The 27735-nt window shown below is 38.8% G+C and overlaps 1 protein-coding gene across 1 annotated transcript; it reads left to right on the top strand.

The window, feature by feature from the left end:
* On the top strand, positions 1–27521 carry itga2.2 (integrin, alpha 2 (CD49B, alpha 2 subunit of VLA-2 receptor), tandem duplicate 2). The gene is made up of 31 exons (XM_051951234.1): positions 1–120; positions 3337–3707; positions 6503–6626; positions 8387–8496; positions 8747–8838; positions 11697–11811; positions 12292–12419; positions 12509–12657; positions 12922–13072; positions 13931–14096; positions 14260–14336; positions 15557–15695; positions 16938–17083; positions 17165–17308; positions 17481–17684; positions 18665–18795; positions 18960–19123; positions 19506–19657; positions 19791–19901; positions 20196–20281; positions 21624–21765; positions 21909–21992; positions 22114–22190; positions 22285–22368; positions 22475–22577; positions 22662–22772; positions 23601–23711; positions 24663–24776; positions 24899–24988; positions 25229–25345; positions 26706–27521. The coding sequence occupies exons 2-31, from the start codon at positions 3662–3664 to the stop codon at positions 26793–26795; spliced, it is 3558 nt and encodes a 1185-aa protein (XP_051807194.1). The 5' UTR covers positions 1–120; positions 3337–3661; the 3' UTR covers positions 26796–27521.
* The last annotated feature ends 214 nt before the right edge of the window (positions 27522–27735 follow it).

Below are 27735 nucleotides of genomic sequence, written 5' to 3'. Positions count from 1 at the left end.
AGCGAGCTGCCTACAACTGTTGGCACCGTCATTAGTGAAATCAAGTATACAAATGGACAGTAGTATCCAGCTTAAAAAGAAAGAGGACTTCAACAGATGGAGTTTCTATATGTGACATCAGTAAGGCAGTTATCAGCTTTTTTTATTTTAAATGGACTAACACTTTCCTTCTTAACACAATTATTTAAAAAGCTTCTTAGCCTTTTCCTGTAACGTGCTGGCATCACTACCACAAAAAATGCTTGAATGCGCTCCTTTTTTGTGTGTGAATTGTCAAGGTGCTCCAGCTGACCAGATGACTTAGACACGAGTCATGACTGCACAAACAGAGGACTTGGTAAAGAGATTCTGCTGATGAATAAGATTGTGCAATTCTGAGTAAACCGAGCTGTGTCAGATCAGGGGCTGCTGTCCTCCCTAAACACTGCAACATATCTGGACACTGAAGTCTGATGTAGATTATATGCTGCTTAAATGTATTTCAGGGGTCTCTGAGTACATCAGCCAATAGGTAGTTAAATTTTTGATTGCAACAGGAAATTGTGACATTGTAATGTTCTCACATGTGCCTCACAACTCCTCGCTGAGCTTGTTTTAGGTTGAGACGTTTGCAAGCTGAGAGAGAAAGAGAGGGAGTCCTTAATAAATTTTTGTGGTTGTTTGGCAGCTTATAGGGTACGCCTAACTGTGATTTAGGATTTGATGTGGTCTGCATGGAGGGGTGGGGATGGTAAATGATGCATCGTTGCTGTTAGGCAGTAAGTTCACTGGCCGAGGCGAGAAACAGCAACACAGAAGCACTGAAATGCACTGGAACTGTCTTTTAGCAGGAGAGAGACTTAGGCAGCACTGTAATTTTACTCCTAGGAATAAGTCTCATGTAATTAGACAAATAATTTAACAATGAATTAGTCTGCTCTTGCTTACAAGTGGTTAAATACCTCGTCTTTAAAGCAAAAACTGGCTGATAACTGCCTTATTTACTCGCTCTGCCCAAGTTAAAGGAAGGCTTGGTTTTTTTTTTGGTGAATTTTGGCCTATTAGAGCAACAGCTGCCTTTTACAGCAACATCTCACTGTTTTCAATAACCACCAATGCGGTCAAGTAAAATTTGTACTAGCATGACGAAAGTTGTTAAATAGGTGTTGTGTTGACTTATTAGCGCGCTCGTATAAAGTTAGGGAGCTTACAAGAGGCAGATTTGGCAGTTGCTGTTTCACCCATTTGTCCTATTTTTCCAGCTAATAAACTTTATTTATCGTGAAGCAAAAATGAGCAACATTGAGCTTGATGGATAAGAGACACTTGAGAGAATCTTGAAAATACAATAAGGCATCACCAAGCCAGAGTGAGAGGTGGAAAACTTAAGCTAAAATTGAGTACAAGTTCCTCCAGAGTCAAGGGGAGTTTAACGGGAAGGTCCTTGGTTCCTTGGTTTTCCCTGTCTGCCTGTGATTTGCCTGGTGTGGCTGCTGAAGGAGGGGGATCATCAGCAAAACTGGTAGCACCCTGCTCCCCTGTGCCAGTGCTGCTTCTTTAATTTTCCCTCGCAGCTCAGTCGGTTTTGTCGGCTTCTGTTTTTGCACCATACAACATCACACTCACCATGTTTCCACCTACACCGCTGATCTTACAAGAAAAGTGCCTCTTCACTAAATGCTTTAGTTCCCTAATACTAAGCAAAATGCTGACAACAGCTGGTACTAATTTAGTAATTACATTATTTAAACATGTATTGATTTTGATTTTGCACTCTCTTTTTTAATTCATGTGTTCCAGAGAGTCGTTAAATACTGCTTCTTAAAATATTTAAACTATGACCTGTAAGTTTTTTTCCAACTGTACTAGGAAGTTTCTAAGTGGTTAAAATAGGGTGGAAGTCAAATTTTAAAACATCCACGTGCCTTTAATTACACATTGCTACTTTCTATGCCCTATATGCTTTTAAGAAAGGGAAGCACATTTTAAAAAAATGGAAGTTGGAAGATGGAGAAGTGAACTTATTGGATCTGGGTGTTTTTTTAAAATGTCTATTTTCCTTTGTACATATTTATGGAAGGAACAACCAGGCTGCTTCAACTCAGTCCCTGTCATTATAATTAGATATTTTATATCTATTTATGTGGAAATACACCACTATTCAAAAGTTTGGGATCATTTAGAAATATTCTTATTTTTGAAAGGAAAGCATTTTTTCCCAATGAAGATAACATTAAATGAATCAGAAATACAGTCTAGACATTGTTAATGGGGTAAAGGACTATTCTAGCTGGAAACAGTTGAAAAATAATGGAATATCTCCATAGGGGTACAGAGGAACATTTCCAGCAACCATCACTCCCGTGTTCTAATGCTACATTGTGTCTTTGACATGTTTCTGATTACTGAGTTGCCATTCAGCCTGGTTTGTGAGGATAAAGCTAAGGTGGGAAAGTTTACTTCCTACACTGCTTCAGTAGAGCCTCAGCGACTCACAGATAAGATGGACGATATTCTGAGCTGCTCAGACTTGGATTTCCTTACTTTTCTCTCCTACATTTCCCAAAATGCAACCAAAGCCCCTTCATCTGACCCTACTGCCAACATCTCTCAAATTCCACAGGGTCGGTTCACAATGCAGGCTTTCTGTTGCAATCTCTATATAGCTGAGATGATGTCATTTGGGATATTTTCCCAGACTTCCTCCAGCGACATTATAAAAGTGTTTTCAAGGTCTGACTCACACATCCAAGAGCTGCTAAACTGATCTGACAAATGTGCAAAGACTCCCTTTGATGACAATACTGTGGAGTAGCTGTGTTATTTGCTCACAAGGCAACGTGACATCAGAGGAATTAATTATCTGTCTGGTCACATTGAGCAACAAGTTAGAACTCTTTCCAAATTAGCATTTTGGAATGAAACCCCTAATTGGAAAGTTAAATCCCTTTCAACTCTTTCACCACACTGCCCATGTCTTTTATGAGAAGTCTTACATCATTGTTTTCCACTAAAAGAAAAAAGAGGCTTTTCCAGAGTAGCCCATAATAGACCTTCTATTGTTTGGGCTTCAGTTTATAGGACCTTAATATTTTACGTTTCTTAATGTCTTGTCATGGTCATAACTCTCTGCTGGGCTCTGAGACTGGGATACATAAGGTGTTGGAGGGTTGAGGAGGATGAGAGAAATTGTTTGCTGTTGTATGATAAATTTTATTTAATTTGGCATCTGATGATTTAATGTCAACTCATGCTGTGGCTCTGGAATGACCGTTAATTTAAATTACAGCTGATGGGCGTGGATTTGTTGTGACATTTTTTTTTCTTTTCTTAATCTTACATTTCTTTCTATTTCAGTTTCAAGATTTCACGTTTTATCCTCACTGGACGTCTTCAAAGTTGAGATTAAATCTGTTTTTCTTGGCTTCTCTCTGCCCCTTACCGGATTCTACGTGTCACATCTGAATCATTTCATCAGTACTACTCTGGAAGACTTTATTACTACAGTCACCCACTGCAAACACTTTGGGTCAAAGTTTGAATTCGCAGGTAAGAGGAAGAGCTCAGTCCTTATTTAGGGAACATGTCCGGTGCGTCACGGCTGACTCGTGCTGCGCAGCAACAACTTTGACAAGTGCGGTGGCTTCATTTAATCACTGACACAAATGGAATAAAGACGAGGATGGATTACTCCTGGGGCAGCATCTTCTTCACTGTCATACTCATCAGTAAGTACACAACTTCTCTTTTTTTTTGCACTTTTAACTACATTTTCATTATTTTTGCGCCATTACGCGCCAACGATCCCTCAAGAGTTAAATAATAGATACATTTTCGCCAAGTAAAGCGGTTGTTTCGCGTCATTTTCGCAAAATAATGGTCATTAATCTGTATTAGTCATTCGTTGAAGGTTTGATGGTAGTGGCAGAACAGTTTCAGAAGCGAGAACCCTCTACCGAGTGGATATGTTTGGGAATGTTTTCACTTTTAACTCGACTTCACCTCATCCAGCAGCGTTTTTTTTTCTTGCAAATGCATGATCCACAGTCAGCCCGCATGGATAAAATGACGCTAGATTCGTTGTTTTGTGGATCACACAGTTGCTGTTGCTCGCTGTCGCTGCTCTATGATCAGTGTAAGCTTCCAAACTGCAGCCAGACAGACTTTTAACGCCTGTTCTCCATCCGTGAAACGAGAGGAAATGCAAATATGTTTTTGCAGAATCCCAAGTGGAGGCAAAGTGCTACTTTGTGCTTGCAGGTAAACAGGCGTGGCAATAGACAGTGCTGGTGAAGGTCCCCTGAGTCCAATATCCCTCCACATTCCTGTGCCTGCTGACTGAGGGGAAGGCAGGCTGATAGTTGAGCCGAGCCTGTGTGGACTTGTGGCTCTGAAACTGCAGCAGAACTCATCCACAGACAAATTCCACCTGAGGGGATTCAGAGGGTTTGAAGATGGAGTGTTGAGAAACATGCTGCTGGAATGAAGTGTCTGCTAACTTCCATGAGTTGTATGACCTTCATATGTTGTGGCGCCTCCTCAGTGTTTTTCCTTCATGAGTCAAGCTGATGTGGTGTTTTTTTTTTTTTTAAATGCCCATGATTCAGACACAAAACCACCACCTGACTGTGAAGGTGGGGGAAGTCAGGAGATTAAACATCCGACTTATCTCTCATCATGATAACATTTTAGACTTTAGATGCAGAATTTCAACACTGCAAAATAATAATATAACCAACACTGACAAGCAGAATCATACTGGACTAAAATGTAGACACAGCATGTCATTTTTAATTTAATTCTGTTCATTCTTTCTGATGTAGTGGAATAAGCATTTGTTATTCCAACACATAACAAAACTCGCATCATGAAACGACCAGGTATGCACTAAATTGGGAAAGTTAACGAGTCTGTAACAAATCACACAACAGCAATGCTCAGAGTTATTGAGGTTGTCTATTTTGTGAAATGTTCGACTCTTCCTGAAGGGTTTTGGTGAATTTGGCAGACATTTTTGTGGACAGGATCACGATGTTGGACACATCCATCCAGAGCAGCATGTTGCAGATTGCTCCTCGTACTGGGCTGTCTGAAATAATTCTGTAGATGACAGATGGTGGAGTTGTGGACATTTAAGTGCCTAACTACGGCCCCAACTGAGATCAATTTGAATAAAATTGCATTTTAAGGTGGCCTTTTATATTTGCTGGTCAGAAGAGGGTCTGTGTGGTTCTTTAAAGTTCCCATATGGTGAAGAAAATGAAGTTTTTGTGGTTACTTATGAAAAATGAAAGTGGTTTAGATATGAAGATATTTACTTCTTCCATTCTTCAAGCCTCCTCACAACCAGTTAGTCTTCCAGCTTTACAAGTCAGTCGGGCCAAACTGACCAATAGTCATCCAGCTCTGGTTGTCAGTAACATTTTGAGTTGGTGTATTCTTTCTGAAGGAAAAAGCAGCAGCTATTTTTTTGTCTTCCACAGCAAATCAATCTGCTTAACCACAGTGCGAAAACCACCCAACCAAAGTTCCAAGAAACTTCTGCTATTGTGTAGGAATCTTTTAAGCAAGACATTTTCATGTTTAGTTCCCAGGATGTTCTTTTTGAAGGCAGGGTAAAGTTGTCTAATGAGACTGAAATTTTTCTGGTAATATTTTCCGAATGTTGCATAAAGAATGTCGTTCGCCTGTTATGCAACATTATGGAAACCTTTTATAAAAGAACGTTTGTAACGGTAGCATCTCCTCAACGGCTTCAGAATATTGTAGACAAAATGTTAGTTTAAAATTACAGGAACATTGAAAAAAAAGAAGACCTTGATCACATCTTGAAAATCCTTTTTGAAAGTTGACATGTTCCTTTTGGAAAGTTTGAGAATGTTCTTCTGTTGTCATGTAACATAATGTGACAATGTCTTCCAAACATCGTCTGAAAGTTGACCTCATAGGAACATGATTTGAAACAACCTCTAGGTCGTGTTAGCCAGTGTTGTTGGACTATTCCTTTCTTGTTGGACAGGACTTTTGAAACCTTGAATAAGAAACAACAGAAATGAGATTACTGACTTAAAAAAAAACCAAAAAACAGACAGTTTGCTTCCACTGAATTCTATTGCAGTGCATAGGATGTGGTTGAAGTGGTCGAAACTATCAGTGCAAGACTGCCATGCCAAATGTCACAAGTGATGGCTTTCACACGTACAGTTAATAGCGAAACTGAACTCTTTATATTTCAGTGCAAGTAGTTGACACTTTTTTCACTTCACTTCATAGCTAGTACTTAATAATGTACAGTAACTATGTCTCTGTGCAACAACATGAATAAAACTACATTGCTATTAATTCACTGGAGCGATGCACATTTTGCATTTTTACTACTTAGGGTTATATTTTTAGGACACATTTTTCTAAGACTTTGAATGAGAGCAACTGTATTAGTATCAGCATTTCTGATTCTGATGGTCAAGCGTGAAAACTGTCAGTTGTTTCATCATGCAACTTCCTCTTTCTTCTCCTCCTCCAGCTGACAGAATCTGGCAGTCCCACTCCTTCAACGTTGGCACTGCAGGTGCCAAGATTTTCAGTGGACCAGCAGCAGAAGAGTTTGGATACACAGTCCAGCAGACAACAAACCATGAAGGCAAATGGTATGAATTTGAGCTATCATGTAAAGGTTTTGTTCAATGAGATCAGTATGATTCTCTTGGCATTTTTCAGTTCATTCTCGGGTCATCGGTACAAACCTGCACACCAGATGAATTCTGCTTTCAGTGAGGTGCTCAGCTGTGTGCTTGAGGTAAAGAAAAAAATCCACGCTGCTCATCCAGAAGATGCTCCTCTGGCCTGAGAGCTTAAGGCTGTGTGCCGGTTGTTATTATCCATAATACTCATGAGGCACCTAGTTTGTAAATGAAGGCCTGTTGCTCCAGAGAGATGCACCTAGTTATCTACAGTGCTTAGTGGGATGTAAATACGTCTACACAGTGTGTCCGCCAGGTTCAAGCCAAGTTACTGTCCTGTATATTAGAAGCAGTGGACTCTAGTTCACATTAATCCAAACTGTGGTCAAGTCTTCTGTTTGTTGCAGCAGCTGCCAGTGATTAGAAACTCTCCTTTAGGTTGTTAATACTTTAGCTGTGTGCTCTTGTTTTTAAGTGAAAGGAATGGAAACTCGTCATTTTTGCTTTGCAAGCTTTAAGAAGTTGTATACTGTTAAAAGTCCACAGTTGTCATTGTTTTGTACAAATGTTCTTCCCTTGACTCTTCCTGTAGCACCACCATGAGGTTTGCATTTCTGTTTTTTTACTGAGACGACATCATGTTATCATACAGATGTTAGTATTTACCGTACATCGAGCCTCCACACAGACACAGTCTTGCTCTTGTTTTTTTTTTCCCTTCTAAACTCCTTCAGCTCCTTTCTTGGGCTAAAAATGGTATTTTTTCTGCTAATACAATTTATAAACATAAAGCAGAAGGAAGTTCTGGATTTTTGAAGCCTATCCGGATATATGTTACTTTTTTAAATATTAGATTTTTTTGGTCAAGTTCTGCTGATGAGTGACTGTCAGAGTAAATTCCTGCAACCTCTCCTAAACAGCACGCTTGATTTGTTTGAGCTCCCACATCCTGCATTAGTGACACAAACCCTCCACAAAGCCTTCCACAATGTAACTCATTTGTCACATTTAGTTAAACAGTAACCAAACGTCTCGATCATGTCTAGATGTTATAAACTCTGAGTCACAGTCGCACAGAGTAAGTCACTGTCTGCAGGAGTGTCCTTTTTACGTAACCGTAGAGCATCTGATAATGTTCTCTGTCGGTATATTCCACTGTGACAAAACAGCAGTGATACACACAGTTTCCTGTCTGGTAATAAAGATGAATGATACGTCCCATTTCCGGCGCCTTGTTTTGTTCTGGATTTAGAGAAACGTCTAAATCTTAATATAAGTAATGGCTTCAACAACATCTGAATATTGTGATGTGGTGAGAAAGTGTTAAGATCAAGATGTTCTTTGTGAACTTGCAGAATCTTGCTTCTTCCAGACTTTAAAGAAGAACAAGACTGACATGCTGTTACATGCTTCTAACAGGATCACACAAACTTACTTTTGCAAAGTTACAGGCTGACATTTGTGTGTATTTTCTATTGCATTTGCGATAGATAGATAGATAGATAGATAAAATCTATATTAATCCCACAGCGGGGAAATTTACAGTGCACAGCAGCAAATAGAACATTAGAACAGAGTTGGGGCAGAAGTTACTGCTGTGAAATGTACTTAAAGAATTTAAATTGTGTTTGCTTTTCTTATTACAACAACTTCCCATCTATAGCTGTAACTACAGGAATAACTATCGGTGCATGTTCATTAAAGCTGAATATTACGGTTTTCTGTAGGCTGCTGGTTGGTGCTCCCTGGAGTGGTTTCAGTCAAAACAGGAAAGGGGATATTTACAAGTGTCCTGTCTCAGGAGCCAGAAACAGCTGTGACAAGCTCAATCTTCAAGGTGAGATTTGACGTTTGGTTGTTTAACCTTTGACCAAACATTAGCAATGTGCTTAAAATGCCCAAACAAAACTGAAAAGATCTATCATCCTACAACATATAAGATGTCTTTTTTGGCATTTTTGAAATTTAGAAATAGATACATGCTGTCTATTCATACATTGAGTTTATAATTGTACAGACTGCATTCAAAATAGACCAACTATAACCTTGACTTTGACGTGATTTTGGCTTTTCATCTTTTTCCTCAGACTCGCTTAGTATTCCAAATGTTAGAAACGTCAACACCAACATGTCCCTGGGTTTGACTCTCACCCGGCTGCCTGTACCTAGTGGTTTGATGGTATGTTTGTTTTTGCATGTGTGTGTTTTCACATAAACTATAGAAAGGGATCAAGATATTTCAGAGCTCTACAGACTTTAACAGGGATTTCTAAGCTAAAGTGGCACAAATTTCTCTGAAGTAAGTACTCAGTCATTTACTATAATGGGGTCATTCCACCTCAATTCACCAAATATCCCATGCCTGACCATCTTCAGACAGAAGTGTTACTGTAAATTGATTTGACCACGTGTAAAGTCTGGACTCAGAGGAAACATTAGTTTGTGAGTGTTTCTTTTTTAAGGTGGGGTAATGTTGATTTTTGCACAGTTTCTTTTTGCCAGTTTGTGAAATGTTTGAAGTGCCATAACTTCAGAAATAAAAGTTGCTTCATTCCTGAAATGTACAAGTACATATAGTCTTCAATGGTATAGGCCTGCTTTAATAGAACAATACAAACCAGTTGTATGATGGTGCAAATTTGATCATTCCAATATTCCACCAACTATAAAAACTTTATTTTCCACCCTAAGAGAATGATCTTTTTTTTCCCTGTGAACCAACAGGAGCTTTAAAAATGTGGAGTGGGTGCCAGTCAGAGTCATAGTTTTTGAAAAAAAAATTCAAATGATGTTTTTTGCATGCAAGACCGATATTAGGGCAATCACTGAGCAGGTATAATGAGTGAAATGACTCCAACAGTGGTCCATCTGGAAGAGTTCAATACTATTGTTATTTGGCTAAAAGAAAATTTTGGTTTTCTAACTCATAGTGCTCCAAATTATTGGTGCCATAAAATGTCACGTGCAGGGTTCTCGCCAGGATTTTTTTTCAGCGTAACGGCAGGTCCTCCTGCACGCGCGCGCGCAATAGACGAGAACGCGGGCGCAATAGACGGGAACGGGTCAATCGACAGAAAAGTATGGCTGAGGTGGGGAGACATAAATTAACCTAGATAGGCACCCAGTTGATAAAAACAAATGCACATGGCATTATCTCACAGTGTTAACCCTTCCTGTTCGGCCCCCGACCGTGGTCAGGAAGCCCGGGGTTAACCCCCTTCACTTCCTCAGCAGCCGTAGAGGCAAAGACACAGGAGCCCAGCCGTATCGAAGAACACTGCAGCCTTTATTGTCTATAAACAGTGGCTGAACCGCACAGTACCGCCAAAGCAGCAACTACACACCTTCTCTCCCCCTCCGACTGCACCGACTGCCCGTCTGTCTCACTCGCTCTCCCCCTCCCTCCCTCCCCCCCCACACACACACGCTGCTCTCTCTCTCCCACTCTCATGACGGAGCCACACACTCTCATAACAACAGCGTAATCTTTGAAATGCGCTGGCGTAGCGGCCCTAATCGTAGCGTAATCTTTTAAACTGAGCGTAACAGCCCGTTAGACAGTGTAACGGGCCGTTATGACGGATGGAGAGCGGGAGGACACCTGGCGGACGGAGGTCAGCAGGTGGAGAGGGAGCCTAGGGTGGAGAGCCGCTGAATAGGGAGGAAGCCGTGCGCTGGTGGTCTGGGCGCGCAAGAGCGGCGGATGGGGCTCGGAGGCGGCAGATGGATCCGGGAGGGCAGGAGGGGAACCACGGAGGGGGAACCACGGAGGGGGAACCAGGAGGGACACGGTGCCGGCTGGGGTCCAAGGCGGGAACGAGGAGACAGGCAAGGCAGGAGGGGATCCGGGCAGCTGGGTCTTCTGGAGACAAGCGTAAACAGAATTATTGATTTCACACAAACGTAGCAAAAACTAGATTGGCTAGAGAGCGACTGACTGGTAGGTAAGTCTGACAATCTGGCAGAGTGTGGGAGGATGAACCGGTCCTTTATTGCAGGCGTGTGTAATCAGTGCGATGAGCCACAGCTGCCCGGAGACTGGAGTAATTACCAAGTGGAGGCAGCCGTGAGGCTGCACTCCACTTGGTGCCGAGCTGGAGAGGGAGAGAAGGGAGAGAGAGGAAAGAAGGAGAGAAAGGAGGGAGAAAGATGGGAAAAAGGTAATATGATGCCAGGTGGGAACGGGGATGAGGAGGAGGCCCTGACAATTTTAATTCATTATAACCTTGTTAGTGAAGAATTAGTCACATAGATACATTGTACTGGGAAAGGAAGATTTGCAGCTTCATATAACTGGTTTGTATGGTTCTATGACATCAGAGTTGCACCATTACAGACTGTATGTACATGTCAATGAGCCGGCAACATTTCAGGACTCTTAACTACATTATTTCTCAAGTTAAGACACTTCAAATGTTGCTCCACAGATTAGCACAAATGAAATGTCGCAAAAATCAACATGACCCAGCTTCTTTAAGAATTTTTAGCTCAAAAACTAATGTAACATATGACCCCAGAATTTACACGTTTTATTTACTAACATACATACAACACAGAGGGAAAATGCAGACAAATACGAAATGGTCAGACGTGAACTTTTTTCAATATTTTGTGAATTGAGGTAGAATGACCCCATAATGCTTCATAATTTGATACACCATCAGTAAAAAGCATTCAGTTGCATTCCAGAGTGAACACACTTGGGTGGTAAAGCCAGATGACTTGGAGCTGTTTTACTCAAAGATTTCCCCCTAAATTTACATTAAGATGCCATTTTTAGATTAAGGGAAGTGTGCCGGGGTTTATGTAAACTGATTGCTGCAGCAGGAAATAAAGCAGTCAAGGCCTTTCAATTCTTTAAAAAAGGCATCTGTTGAATGTGCTTGCAGGTTTCATTTTATGGATATTTCCAATACAAGCATTTCAACATGAGTTATTACTCTTAATCTCAGACATAAGATCTTCGTAGATGCTTCTAAAGGCAGTGACTACCATGAACAGCTGATAAATCTCTTCTTTTGTGGTGATCTGATTCAGATGTGCGGCCCTCTTTGGGGGCAGCAGTGTGGCTCTCAAGACTTCTACCCAGGAATATGTGCAAAGTTAAACCCCCTCTTTCAACCTCAACCAGCCTTCTCTCCTGCCGTCCAGAGTAAGAAGTGTTTATATGATTATTGATGCTTTGTTAACTATTTTTTCACAGTGGTATACGCCTACTTTTGTTTCATCGCTTCAAATAAGTTCATGTTGCTCGTGAGAGAATGTGATTATGGGGTTGCCTTTTTACCAGCTGCCTTTTTAATACAAATATTTATTTTGTAAGTCAAGTTTATATCTGCGGTTTCAATTTTTGCAACACAGCTTGGTAATGTTTTGCTTTTCATTCATTCACTCCCACTTCCTGGTTGTCTGTGGTTTCTGGAATCCACCATCATGGCGGTGCAGCTGTTTAACCGCACGATAATATTAGTTTATCAAGACTTAAATAGGATGCATTACCAGCAGTAGGCCAGGAGAAGTGCATGAACTGAAACCAGGGGCTGAACGAAAGGTAGAAAATAGACATATTTGTTTGTTTCATGGCGGCTGCTTCAACATATTATTATCTCTCCCCTCTTGGTGACCTGTTTAGCATGTGGAGGGCCGATGGACATTGTGATTGTTTTGGACGGCTCCAACAGCATTTATCCCTGGGAGCCACTGACAGACTTCCTACGGAAATTGATACCCACGCTCGACATCGGGCCTCAAAGCACACAGGTAGCGTCAAGAAATTCAAGCTGAGAATAAGCTGAACTTCAAATCAGTTGGTACTTTTTTTGTCTTAAATGTCAATTGTATTTCTGCAGGTCAGTGTCATTCAGTACGCTGATCACCCCAAGTTCGAATTCAAACTGAATCAATATAAAACCAAAGACGAGATTGCCGCTGCAGCATCCAGAATCACACAAATGTACGGTCAGTCTACCAACACCTTCCACGCCATCCGATTTGCCAGGTTTGTGCTGCCTTTTACAAACATGCATGCATACATTTTATTTGTGGGTCATTTATTTACTTGTAACATTTCTAGAGCATTGTATACTTTTCCTAAATAAACTTGATCTTCTTATATTGCTCTCCCTTTTACCTGCGAATACCTGAATATTTTAGATTTTTAAAGTTCTTTTTTTTTTTTTTACCACATACAAAACTGTTAAATTGTGTTGTGATAAAACCACAATATTTAACTTGAAGATGTCCACTGTGTCTGCTATTTCAGTCAGCGGGGTTTTGACTCAAATAACGGCGGCCGGCCAACTGCTGCCAAGGTGCTTGTGGTCGTCACTGATGGCGAATCTCACGACAATTCCATGAGAGATGAGGTCGTCGCCGAATGTGAGAAACAAGGCATCACCCGCTTCAGTATCGCTGTAAGAGATGATCTGACTTTTACTCTGATTATGTCATATACAGATAATAAATATCAGAGCAATTTTCAATAAACCAAGTGGAAAATGTAGGCTTCAGTTTCCTGACTTAAATCACATTTTTTAGTTTCACTGTGGTTTCTCATCCTGCGTTTTAGAATTGCATGTTGCAGATTTTCTTTCATGATATTAAACAATTTTCAAGGAGATACTCACTCTCTTGGCCTACAGAAAATCTGAGAAATACATCTGTAGCTATAAATTTGGATGTCCTACCAGTACTTACAGCTGCTTTAAATTTTGGAGTTTGTGGTTCAAGTTTATAGTTTAGATATTTTTATAGTTTTCATTGTAGGTGTAAACTTGTTGATTGCATAGCATTGCACAACTTTGTTAAACCCCTATCCTTAAAGTTTACATTTGCACACATTTCTGGAAAAATTGCTGTTTTGATGAGCTCAAGTTATTCCCTGATTTATATATATTTCAGTTACTGGCAGTATTTCCTCAAGTGCGTTCTTTTAACTAGCCCTGCTTTAGCGTATTAATTGCTACATTTTGGGGTCTATTATCCAACTCAGTCCAGTGTGATTATATGTTTGTATTTGTTTTGTAATGCTGTGAATCCTTTAAGCTGTTTTATCTGATTTGAAATTGAGAAATGTGTATCCGGACAGTTCTATATATATTTTTCCTTCATAAATTTACGATTTTAACACTTCTTTAACTTGAGCTGATTTATTAGAAGTTCTTTTTTCAGGATTTTATGGCTTATGTAGTTATAGATCCACAAGTTGGATGTTTACCGTTTTACATCGCATTGTGCTATTTTCACTCCTATGTTTCTCACTTTTTTTATAGGTCTTGGGTTATTACATCAGAAATAACATCGACACAGAAAACCTAGTAAAGGAAATCAAATCCATCGCCAGTTTACCCACAGAGAAGTATTTCTTCAACGTGTCCGAAGAGGCGGCGCTCTCCACCATCGCTGGAACTCTGGGGAACCGGATCTTCAACATCGAGGGTGCATATTATTTCTCTTCCTGCCCTGTTGTTGAGGAACTTACTCGACACTGGTGTTTCACACGTTGTCTGTCGCAGCTTAATGCGTTTTTTTAAAAATAGTTTGCACTCATTGTCATTCTTAATCTACTTCTCTGCTTACTTGTCTCCTCTGTTCCCACAAGGCACTGGAAAAGGAGGCGACAACTTCAAGATGGAGATGTCCCAGGTCGGATTCAGCGCTCATTACGCGAGCCAACAGGTACAACACACTGACTTTTTATACCTCTAAAATGTTGCTACCAATTGTGACAGAGCAAGTTCACATATACGACTGTTCTTTACGCTCAAATTTGCAAGAGCACTCCATGACGTGAGGGGTTGTGGTTTCCTGACCTAAGACTGAAATACACTTGAAATTTCACAAGTACTGTAGACAAAGGTGAACTACGCAGAGGCTCGGTGGTTAGCTCTGTAGGCTCACAGCTAGAAGAACCCCAGTTCACATTCCGGCCTGAGCCTGGGATCTTTCTGTGTGGAGTTGTTCTCCTTGTGCACATGTGGATTTTCACCTGGTTTTCCAGCTTCCTCCCACAGTCCAAAAACATGCTGAGGTGACTTGGTGGTTCTAAATTGCCCGTACATGTGAACGTGAGTGTGACTGTTCGCCTCTATGTGTGACCCTGTGATAGACTGGTGACCTGTCCATGTTGTCCCCTGTCTTTGCCCTGAGTCAGCAGGGATAGGCTCTCCCACGGCCCTAATGAGGAATAAGCGGTGTATAGGTAATGAATGGAAGGATGGATGTAGATAAAGACTTATCAGATGTGAAATTGTTGAATATGGGTCAAAGTGCTGCACAAGACTATCTTTCAGAGGCAATCTTACAAAATAGCTTTCTCCTAGGTATGAATGTTTGGAAAAAAAGAAAAATAGGAAGAAGTGAAATTAATACACTTAGCACAATTCTCAAAATTTCCTTCATTTTTAATTTGTCAAAAGACAACAATGTAAAAACTGATGTATTGCCCAAGTAGATGTAAGTGCTCTATCTAGTGTATACATGTGCACAACACTGGATTCAAGTTTAAAAAATATGAACTATGTGAGTAACAATTTTTGATAACAGTTCTAAAAATACCAAATGTGACCACATTTTGGCAAAGCTGTTCACAGAATCTCAAGTTCATGTGTATGAACCTCAACCCCTTACTAACAGCCCTCCTGATTTAAAAATGCAGCATCGTAGGCAACACAATGTTGTATTTTTAAATCTGACTACAGTCTTAAGCAGTTATCTTTTTTTACATTTAGAACATGTTCTAATTTCTCACGTGTTGTGCTTCCGATTTTCTGTTGTCTTATTTTTGCTTTGAAACTCAGCAGGGCAGCTGTCTTTGATACCCAAATGCAATATTTCTGGTATGTACAGTGGTATTTAAGTGCTCTCTGCTGACTGGTGTTTGACCTGTGCTGTTTCAGGACGTGATGATGCTCGGAGCAGTGGGAGCTTACGCTTGGAGCGGCACTGTTGTCCATCAGACAGGCTCAAAAGTGGATATTCTCCCTTTCTCAGCGTTTGAGGGAACACTGCAGGACAGAAACCACAGCTCGTTACTAGGTAGACGTTTGCAGTTGTCATCAGCTTTGTTTTGTAACTCTATTGTAAAATTTGACAGTACTGTCAATCTTTGCACGAAACAATACAGGCGTCACGGTGTCGGATATTATAAGATTTCACTGCATCTTGAGCCTAGTTTCTTCAGTAGATAAAAGGTGTGGCACATATCTGGGATGCTTTTGAGCGGAAACTGATTTGGAAATTGTCCTCAATCAGATAAATTTTGCATCTGCGAGTGAATCACTTTTTTTCATTTTGTAAACAATTCTGTGAAGCAGAGCATCACAGTGTGAACTATTTGCACAAACTACGGTCATTCTTTGTATGACCAAATTCATCCCACTTTGCAGGATTAAAGCTAAAATGTTTCATTCATACTAATAACTTAGACTTGGAAATCAATCCATCTCACCCGACATACGCTACTTTCACCAGTATTACATGCGTACTCATTCATGTAATGTCTTCCTATTCCTTCCTTGGTTATATATGGTGACACACACCCTATTCAATTATTTCCTCATTTTTTGTGCTTATTACTACTTTGACACAATGTGTGGTTGGAGGAAGAATTCAAATGCTATATACATAGAATAGATATTACTTAAGCAAAAATACACAAGTACATGAGTCAAAATGAAGTGCCAAAGATAAGAGTTTACCCTGTCTGTGTTATATTGATTTGCTCCTCCTGATGCATAAATCAACGTGATCCTATTCTGTACTTTGCACGTTAAAAAAACTGCAAAGAACATCTCTATTCCACCTACACTGAGGTTTTGAACTTTTGCTGCCTACTTGGAATCTTTTTTGAGACAATGTAGGCATGTACAAACTGCTCTTGATTAATTTCTCCGTCGTGCGTTTGTTGATCTTGTTGTACTTGTTGAGACAGGACACGTTACCCTGTTATTATTCTTATTCGGTACACAGAGTTAAATAAAACCATTTGCTTTCCAGCTTCGCTCCACCCAACCCACGCCTGACTGCGGTCTAATCAGCCAGATGAAATGAAAACACTTCTTTAATCTCCAACGTAACTAGTAAATATACTTTTTAAAGAAATGTAGCAGGGTGAACAGTTTGATATTTCCCAAAAACTAGAAATACTCAAATACAAATACTTCAAAATTGTTTTTAAGTACAGTGCTTGAGTAAGTAGTTGCTGTGCCTTCTACCAGTAAAAATATGTCCAAACTTTAGGTGTAAGTTAGTAAATGTGTTACTTGTGCTCTTTTGCAGGTTACTCTGTCACCACTCTAAACGATGGGTCGACAGAATACTTTGTGGCCGGTGCTCCTCGCTCCAACCACTCCGGCCAAGTTATCGTCTATACTGTCAATGCTCAGAAGAAATCTGCCATTGTAGATTCAGAAAGAGGGAAACAGGTACTGATGTTAGAGGATGGGGTAGTGTGAAGCCTGATGTTTAACCTCTCACCAGTAAACAGCTGCTGATTGTTTTCTTAGATTGGGTCGTACTTTGGAAGCGTCCTGTGCCCCCTGGATGTGGACAGAGATGGAACGACCGACCTCCTGCTGGTTGGTGCTCCAATGTACATGAGCGACCTGAAGAAGGAAGAAGGCAGAGTCTATCTTTTCTCTGTCACAAAGGTAAAAACAGGCAAAACCTCGCCTTTCTATTATCAGTTCATGGTCTGGATTTCTTAAGACTCATTTTCACTCTTTGCACTGAGTCATTTATAGTTTTATTTAATGTAGAGAAACTGCAGAATGATGTTTTCGCTCCTTCAGCCACATAATTTCTCTGTCTTATCATTTGAAGGGGATACTGAACGAGCAGGGATTCCTCAGCGGTCCACCCCCAACTGAGAATGCACGTTTTGGGATGGCCATCTCCGCCGTTCCTGACCTGGACCTGGACGGATACCATGATGTTGTAGTTGGAGCGCCACTGGAAGACAAAGGAAAAGGCATCATTTACGTCTACAATGGACAGAAGAAGACATTAAACAAACAGTTCTCTCAGGTACGGCAAGAGACGTTTTTTTTTTTCACATGAATTCTGTTGCGATCTTTCAGTGTCTTTGGAGTTCAACAGACGTTAGATACACATCAGTATTGCAAACATTTTAACCCTCTGAACCTCAAGGAGTTTATGGTTGTTTTTTGATTGATTTTCATTTTTCATTACAATTTAAAGTCCTGGACCTCTATGGAAACAGCACAGCCAGCAAAGAGAACTAAAAAATGCCTTCTATGTAGAATGACAAAATTATATTGTTACAAATTATTTTAAAAAGGGAAAAATATTTTAAATTATATACTAGAAGTCAGTTTTGATTATTATTGTCAAAAGGTTCAAACAGACTTCTGCACACCGCCTGACTACCAAAGATTCTACAATTTCATTTATCAGATGCTTTTATCCAAAGTGACCTTCATCTGAGAGTAGATACAAAGATAAATTTACTGGTGCAGTGTTTCATCAGACAAACAGTAAAACTTTTCAACAACCTGCTATCAATATGTACAACACCGATAGGCATTGAAAATAATGAGAAAAAAAATAGCTTTACAAAGTATAGATAGTTTTCTACGTATATTTTTTGTCTCGTATCTTTTTCATGTTAACACAGCCTGCAATTCAGACCTGTTTACCTGAAAAATCCCTGAATTGTTGTCACTTCGCATTTACTACTGCTGAGTTAGTCTTGACTTTACAATTGCGCCGAGTGGTGCAGAATTATTTTTTGCATAGTATGTTTAATGCAAATTTTTGGAGAATTTTCAAATGAGTTCTTCAACAGTACAATCTCACAGATTGCTGTAAATCCAATGACTTTTTTCTGTTTTTACTGTTCCTGTCTCTAAAAATTGTGTCATTTTGGTAACTTTTTTCAAAATAGGACTCTCAAACCTGCCCTTTGGTTTTTGGGATTCAGGGGGTTAATGTTATCAACTTTGTAATAATATATGTAACGATTTTTTATTTTTTTTATTTTTCAGAGAATCTTTGGCTCCAAACTGGATCCTCAGCTGCAGTATTTTGGAAGGTCTCTGGATACCTACAAAGATCTGAATGATGATACGCTTCCTGACATCTCAGTCGGGGCTTATGGTAAAGTGGTGCAGCTCTGGTGAGTTAAACTACTTCAATATATGGGGGCCATAAATATAATCAATAAAAACTGTGTAACTTGTGTAATGATTTACTTGGTTGTATTGCTTTTATGATGTTGTCTCAATGCATCCTTTGTCTCAGACAAGGCTGATAGTAATCTGAAGCTGAACTTCTTTTCAGGTCCAGAGGTGTGGCATCTGTTACAGCTGCAGCTACTTTCAAGCCGGATAAAATCAACATTTTCAACAAACCCTGTGACATTAACGGACGCAGACTGTCATGTTTCAACACCAAACTCTGCTTCACTGCTGCATTCAGGCCTAAGAACCCAGTTGGACCCATCGGTATACCTGATTTCCTGTCGGTCGTAGCAATATGTAGAGTAATTTTGCTTAAATTAACTGCAAGAGTTGATTGTAATGATTCTGATCTAGGCAATAAAGACATTTGAGATAGTAGACAGGATGTTCAGTTCATCCTGTATTTTAACAAGCTTTGGTCATAATAAGTGAATTTCAATACAAATAGGAAATAAAATGGCAAGAAATGTACAAACCACCTTGCATTTATCACAAAGACATCAAGAAAGAAAATCAATCTAATTCCCAAACTGTTATTGCTCAAAGATCAAGTTCAAATGCTATCCTGCTTAATTTTCATAAAGTATGACACTACTCAGATGTCAAATAATGAGTCACAGACACAATTTTTCCTCTTTTTTTTCAGATATTTCCTACACTTTAACTCTGGATGCTGACCTGCAGGCTTCACGAGTGACATCAAGAGGAATGTTTACGAAAAACAACGAACGCTTCCTCACAGAGAAGACAAAAATCTCATCTACATCTGTTTGTCAAGACTACCAGGTTTATGTTCAGGTAACGGACAAAGATCATCTGTTGGCGACCTTGATTTGATAAAGGTTGTGCATACATTGCTCCAGGTTTGTTTTTCCAAATTACATATGAAGTATGCTGATGCTGATTTGCTCATACATGCTTTATTCAACAGGAGACGCCAGACTTTGTGAATTCTCTAAGTCTGAAAGTTGAAATTGAGCAGCAGAACGCAGACGTGAACCCCGTCCTCGACATATTTTCTCCAAATGCCCTGGAATTCTTTGTAAGTTACTGATACGCAACTTTTATCACTGAATCTGTGTTTTGTTTTGCCTGTCCTGTTTGTTCTGCAGGTAACGGATGACTTTAAATGCAGTAGCGAAGGTGTCTGTGCAGTCTTTTAAAATGACATGTTGCATCTGTGTGATGATTGCTGGCTTGTTTCACCGAGTCACGCTAGTCCTCAGATTTAAACACTACGTACATGATTCTCCAAAGCTATAGAGACTATAAGAGAAACAGCTTTTAAACAGGAACGCAGCATCCAGCTGAATCTGCTGATCTGTTGTTGTTCCAGATCCCGTTCACTAAAGACTGTGGCTCTGATGACGTCTGTGTCAGTGATCTGGTGCTGAGTGCGGAGACGAGTACAAAATCATCCAGGTAAATAAAATCCCCAACTTGTCTCAACATACAGTGTGAGGAGTCCAGTTCTGTGTGATGGTTTAGTGAGACAGAACAAGCTTGGACAAGGCTGTGCGCTTCTTCACCGTGAGTCACCTGTGAAGTGAGGATAAGCGATCATTTTAGTTGCTTTAACAGACTATGTCATCCAGCTTTGTACCATAAAGACCGGGTAAACGGATAAAGATCACATTTTCTGCCAGTAAAAACACTTTTTGTTGCCTGTATTAATGTTTTTGTCTCCTGTTTTTTCCACTGGTTTCGTGCAGGAGATCTGTTAAAAACGGGAAGTTCTACATAAGTATTGATGATAACCGTGATAGTTTACAAATTAAATGTCGATAAATGTGGATATATATATAACTATAAACATATGATAATGTTATAAATAATGCAGTTTTCTGTTTGACACTCCAACACTGGAGCAGCACAGTACAGTTTTGGTTACAGACTTTTTCCACCTCACATGTGCAATTTGTTTGCCAAAAAGAGACAAAACACACAATAAGCAAAGCTAAAGATCACTTTTACTCATAGCAATATGAAAATAGATACGGTTATAATATTGTTGTGTTCATATTGTTATCATGAGTTCCTTTGGCTGAAATAATCTGATATATTATACACTATATGCTCACGAACCAGTCAGACTTTAACGATATTTGTATTAAAATCTGATGGTAGTTGTGTGGCTATTTGCTGATTTTGCCAATCAAATGCCATGCTAACATGATCCAACCACAGCCAAACAGCATGATGAAGGGTTTGTGTGTTAAACCTCTCCTTGATAATTCCTGAGAATGTGTTTTTCTGAACCTTACATTTTAAACGTTGTCGGTTTTTAGCGGTAATTGTCATGAAGTAATTTTTTAAAGTTCTATTTAATGTTAATAATGTTTCTATTAAATACTTAGGTCAAAGTAGCGAATCTGGAGAAGAAAAACATACGCAGGTTTGATTGATACTCTGTGAATTAACTCGGATGAAAACATACGAGTGGTTTTGCGGCTACGATTGATTTTATTGTTTGGACACTTGACTGTACGTCTCTTTTTGTGTGGAAAATCTGCACTGTGCAAGGTGCAGGCAGAATCAGATTTCATCAATTTAATGTACTCTTTAGTGTATTTGTAGAGGTTAAGGAAAAAAATTAATACATTTATCAGTAGGCCCCACCTCTTAGTGAAATAACTGACTGTTCCTTCTTATTCGTTTCGTTCTGGTCGATTAGACAGGACTCATGCTGTGAGTTTAATCTGTGGCATGTGGAAGTTGAATCACGTGGATGCAGAAAACAGTAATCTGACCTCTTGTGTTACAGCTCAGCTCCCGTTCTGGTCAGCGCTAATAACAGAGAGCTGTCATTTGAGGTGGCCGTGAAGAACAAAAAGGAAAACGCATACAACACGCAGGTCTTGATCACGTACTCCAGCAACCTCTACTACTCCTCCGTCTTTCCTCCTGTGAGTTAAAAGTATTGAATGCAGTTCTTTTTGTGATTTTTCAGAGTTATATGTAGACTTAAACATTTCCAAGGAATAATTTGGGGTTTAATTACACATGTAAGTCTTAAAGTTATGTACAATTCTGAACTGTGAATTTACAGACAGACGGAGTCAAATGCACGTCAACACAAACAGAAACTGTCACGTGCCAGGTGGGATACCCGGCTTTAAAGACAGACCAAGAGGTAAATACAAAATAAAAAGTTATTTCTTTACTGTCTCTACTTTTTAAAAGAACAGTTTTAGCACTTTCCTAATTAGACCACTTGCATTAAGTAATGTAAAAATCTTCATTTGTCACTACAGATGAAATTTCAGATCAATTTTGAATACAATCTTGATCAGCTGCAGAACCAAGCAGTGGTGAAATTTGAGGCCAAGAGGTACACTTAATTCAGAAGAAATTCCATCAAAATTTTCTGCTTGGTTGAAACTATTGGAATGTAACAATGTGTTGTTTTTCTTTTTCCTGTACAGCGATGGTAAAGAGGAGAGACCTGCAGACAACAAGGTGGACATATCATTCCCTGTTAAGTATGATGCAGGGGTGGTTTTATCCAGGTACATTTGCTTTTTGCTACCTTATTATGAATTTTTATTATTGTAGATTGACAGTCGATGATGCCAGATGCCTCAAAGTGTTAATCTTATCCTCTCTTTACTGCAGACAGTCAAACATTAATTTCTACGTCGCGGACGCCACACTTCCAGTGGTAACAACAGTGAAAACTCTGGATGACATCGGCCCAGAGTTTAACTTTACAGTGAAGGTACGATAAAAGAATCCATCTCTTAAAAATCTTTCAAGTCTTTTATTTAAAGGTATGTATGTATGTAACAAATCGTGTCTATAGGTTTCAACGAGTAACTTCCCCGTAAGCCTCCTGTATCTGACCATCGCTCTGCCAGTGACCACTAAAGGTGGAAACCCGCTCCTCTATGTTACCAACGTCGAGACACAAGCTGTGAGTATTTAAATTAAAGTTAAAAACTGTTCTTCTTTGTAAATATGTGTTTGTAGCTGTAATTTTAGACATTCAAGCAACTCTATAAATGTCACATACACTACAGGCCAAACGTGTGGAAGCAAGATCACATTTGTACAAATAAAGGTCGTAGTTTCATTGGCATACTTAGCAACAAAATAAACATGATTATTATATAGAGCCAGTTGTCAGAATACATTTGTACTATATTTATCAGGTGTTTGTATCTGTGCTCTTGTTTCTTCAGTCAGCTGCTTCTTTCCAGCCATTTCTGTGGTAGTTTTAGAGATATGGACACAGCTGAGATTTATTGGGAGTTTTGAATGTAAACCCTCAACAGCAAATAGCTAAAGTGAGTCATGGAAACTGTGATTTGTTTTTTTTACTTTTGCACTGAAGCCATGACTCTTCTAATTCTTCTCAGCCTTAAAACTAAGCCCTTCTTTTCTTTTGCCAAGATAACAATTGTTATTCAGCAATTGTCTGGTAACTTCAATGTATACCTAAAGATAAACTGAGGAAAATGGTGAAAGCAAAGTCTGATCATGCAGCAAATACATCCTAAAATCCATAGGACACATATTGGGTTTTTTTAATTATTATTTTTACCTTTTTAAGAAAAACATTGTGAACAGAAACTTGAAGTTGCTTCCAAACTTTTGGCCTGTAGTGTACATGGTTACAAAACACTTTATCACCTCTACAGGTTTGTTTTTCTATATCAGACTGTGTAAAATGTTGACTGTAACTAATTAAATTTGACTGTAAAATAGATTGTTATTGATCTGTTTCCTTCTCCACCTGCAGGGAGGTTCTGTCGCCTGTGATTCCAGCGGTCTGGTCGATCCTCTGAAGATTGGAGTGAAGAGTCACACCGCGTCTTTCTCCGACGAGAGCCTCAGAGGCATCGAGAAACTGGTCAGTCTTTATTACTTTAGCATATTTCCACCACCTTCCATGTCTCTTAGGACACATATTATCCTGTACTGCCTAAGAGAAACCAGTTGTGCACACACCTGTATGAGATTCTGAAGGTATATTTGTCAAAGCATAATGTAGTAACGTTTCTATAAAGCCATATGAATTTAAAAGCTACAACGTGCATATACTGTGTTAGAATTTTACATTTCAAATGTTGGATATTTTCATAGAATACTGCAGGTCAGCTGCTGACCTAGAGATAGGTCAGCAGCTGTAACAGCTCAGCTTATATAGATTTAAGTATCTATAGCAAAGTCAAATTGATTTACAAGGCAAATATGAAAATGACAACAGTTAATACAAAATGCTGCAAAATCAAAACAGGAACCCATAAAATACCATAAAAACCCAGCGACTGAAGGACAAATCTGAATAGAAATAGAATGAAATAGTAAAAATGTAAAGATATAACACAACAAAGGATGAAATTAGGGTTTCAAACTCTGCTTGAATTAAATGTCAGTGTGAAGAGGTGGGTTTTCAGCAGCAATTTAAAAGTTTCTAAAGTCTGACTAGTTCTCACCTGACAAGTTGACTCTTAATTCTGTTGTTTTATTTTTGTGCTTGTATCTCAGGACATCCAAGATCTGGTTGGCTACCCTAACTTGAGTGTGATTTTATAAGCATTAAACTCGAAAGTTGTATATCATTTCTGAAACTGATGTGAAGTCAGTGGAGAAACGTGAATACTTTTTCAAGTCTTAGAGACGAAGACAGACTTCACAGAATAACAGAATGTTAATCTTTATTTATTTATTCTTATTACCTCTACTTCATACACAGAAGAAATTATACGTTTTTTGAAATTGTGGTTGCACTGATAGCCTGTTATGGACTGATTTTCTCTAATTACTGTTGTTTTTTTTTCTCGTTGTTTTTAACTGACAGGACTGCAAGAGCGCAAAATGCAAAAATATGAAATGCATCCTCAAAGACACAGAAGTAAAGAGCGACTACTTTGTGAAAGTTAAAACCAGGATCTGGAGTGGGACATTTATTTCGGTAAAATTTACAATGCTGGTTGTTTGCTCTGCTTTAGTTATCATCAATTTGCTTTTGTTCCTGATTAATAAATTCAGATTAATGCCATCATTGCTCTCATTTGTATAATGCTGCCATGTTAGGCCACCTATCAGACCACTGAGCTGACCACCAGTCTGGAAGTGGAGACGTCCAACCCCGATTTGCTCATTGTCAGCCTCAAACAACTACCAGTAAGATCACATTTCATTACTTCAATTTGTGTTTTCTGGACACCACCACTGACAAGCAGCATTCGTATGTGAAGTTAATGTGCCAAAGCATGGGAATTGTTATGTGTAATAATATTTTAATCATTTAATGTTGTAATCATTTTTCATTTTACACAAAAAAAGGTATAAAGTGTTATTTATTTTTAGTTAATTATGTTATATGTGAGTAAGACAGACCTCTTCTGTTCTCCTGCTATTAAGGTGGTTTTGACAATCAGCAAACCAGGAGAGAAAGGTGATGTTCCAGTGGGAGTCATAGTTGGCAGCGCCATAGCTGGTCTGCTGCTGTTGGCTCTGGCTGTTGGGCTGTTGTGGAAGGTAAGTTCTTGTCCAGTCTTCTGTGAAAAAAATAAACAGGAATATCAAGAAATAATTGATGAAGCTGCTAGTATTTGTAAGTATGAGCGTTCTCCTTCTGTTGCTTCTTCCTCTGAAAATGGAGAATGTTCGTGATCTGTGTTTTCATAGCAATATGTGGCTTTGTGTTAACTGAGTATAAGGGAAACCAGATTTACCTATAACCAATCGACCGTGCAACAGACAGTAGTATTTTAGTCATTCCACCTTAAATCACCAGGTGTATTCTGCTCAACCATCTCCGATTTGCTTCAAACTTTTCATTATAAACTTTGGATATTTTAAAAGGTATCTGTCAAATTTTAGCTTAATATATGAAATAATTTCTAGAAAATGCTGGCCAACCCACTTTCCGCATGTTTGTTCGAGGATTTAAACAAAGACTATGTTTGAAAGACTTTATCTCAGGAACCTTTGGAGATGAAAGCCTGATAATTTCTCAGTTATTTCTCATGTTCATGATTCAGAATCTGCAATACTGGACACGTACGCCCGATAGATAGATAGATAGATAGATAGATAGATAGATAGATAGATAGATAGATAGATAGATAGATAGATAGATAGATAGATAGATAGATAGATATTTCTATATTATTAATGCATTTTTTTAGTATGTGTGACCAGGTATTTCATATTGAGAACTATTCTGTATGTTTTGTTGCATATTATCATGAAATGCAACTACATGTGGTTCAGAAAATATTACTAGCTGACTTCTGCTTTGTGTTTTTTTGTTAATGTGTGCTCAAAGATGGGACCTTTCACGACAGCTTCACTTTTCACATTTCAATGCACCCAGAATTAGATATCAATTGATTCACTTGTCCAGTATTGCAGATTCCGAATCAATGACATAATGAGAAATAACAGAGAAAACTTCAAACTTAAATCCTTTATATTTTCTGAGGTATTGTTGTTAAAACATAGCTTCAAATTTCAATACCCAAGAAAATGTGCAGAAAGTGGGTAGACAGCGGTTTATTAAAATGCTTTATAGTCGAAAGTAATACATATATTAAGCAAAAATGTCACCGTCTTCTTTATATATAGCCATAGTTTATGACAATTTCAAATCAGAAATGGCTGAGCAAAAACTGTTCTAAAATTGGATCATTTGAGAATGAGAATGACTACATTTACCACATATATAAGATGAAAGAAAAACACACGATGCTCAGTATGTTAGAAAAATGACAAAGTAAAGTGGAATCTTTTGAAAAATAGGCCCAATTTTTTATGATTCAATTTTTTGTTGTATTACAAAGATGATTTAAATAATGTTAGAGCTGTTTCTGAACTTGATCTGTTTGCTTTCTAGTTTGGGTTTTTCAAAAGAAAGTACCAGCAGCTTCAGAAGGAATCTGACGAAGACGGTCAGAGTCATGCTAACGATGACGGAGTTTTGTGAAGTGAAGAGAAAACCTGCAGCCTTTTCTCTCTGCTGGATGTTTCCAGGATGGATACTGGTACTTTTCGGTGGTTCTTGTATAGAGACTACAGCTCAGTCACTGGAAATTGGGCATTTTCATGAAATGGATTCAGTACAGCTTGTGGATTACTGGGATTCAATCTTCTGTCCAGAGGATTTTAGTCTTAGTCTTTTTTTTTTTTTTTGCTTTGTGGATTGTACAGAGTATTTGCTATCATGCACTGACTTTGAAAAAATGTTAAAGCTGTTTTTTTCTCTCTACAGAACTACATATATAGCAAGAAAAAACAAATTTAGGCAATGGATGAGATATCGGCGTGGATGCAAATGTTGCCATCCAGAGTTTTACACTGTAAAGGCATTTAATTTATTTTGTTCCAACAAATTTTCAACAATGTGACTGGAAAACAACAATTTCAGTTAGAAAATGTGACAATAACGAATATAGCTATTTGTCACACACATACTAGAGGCACTCTGTAGCATTACCTGCCTTGAATTCAACGGTCACCTGTGGCACTCAGGGCTTTTTTGCACCAATTCTATTGATATTAATAGCTTATTTGCAAAAAAGAAGTAATACCTGTCCTGTAAAGAGTAAAATGTATAATTATTCTGTTTCTTTGTGCTTGTACTGTATATACTATAAGATAAAATTGTGATGTTTGATTTGGGGTTTTATATATTAAAAGATTTTTTTTGCGATATGGGTCAGTGGAGTAGTTACTTCAGGGTATTAATGTCAGTGTTTTTTCCATTAGCTGTGAACTTGTCAGGTGTGATAAGCTGAGCATAGATCCTTTAAAGCTGACCATTATTTGCATAGGTGAATAATCTTCATGATAAGATGACTATGATTGCTAATATCACAATGATAAATCCAGTGTGGCCATGTCGAAGCCTTTTGACAACATTATAG

The sequence above is a fragment of the Acanthochromis polyacanthus genome, chromosome 7 (assembly GCF_021347895.1).
Source record: "Acanthochromis polyacanthus isolate Apoly-LR-REF ecotype Palm Island chromosome 7, KAUST_Apoly_ChrSc, whole genome shotgun sequence".
Taxonomy (NCBI): Eukaryota; Metazoa; Chordata; class Actinopteri; family Pomacentridae; genus Acanthochromis; species Acanthochromis polyacanthus.
The sequence above is the reverse complement of the archived record's forward strand: the minus strand, read 5'-3'. Positions and strand labels throughout refer to the sequence as shown.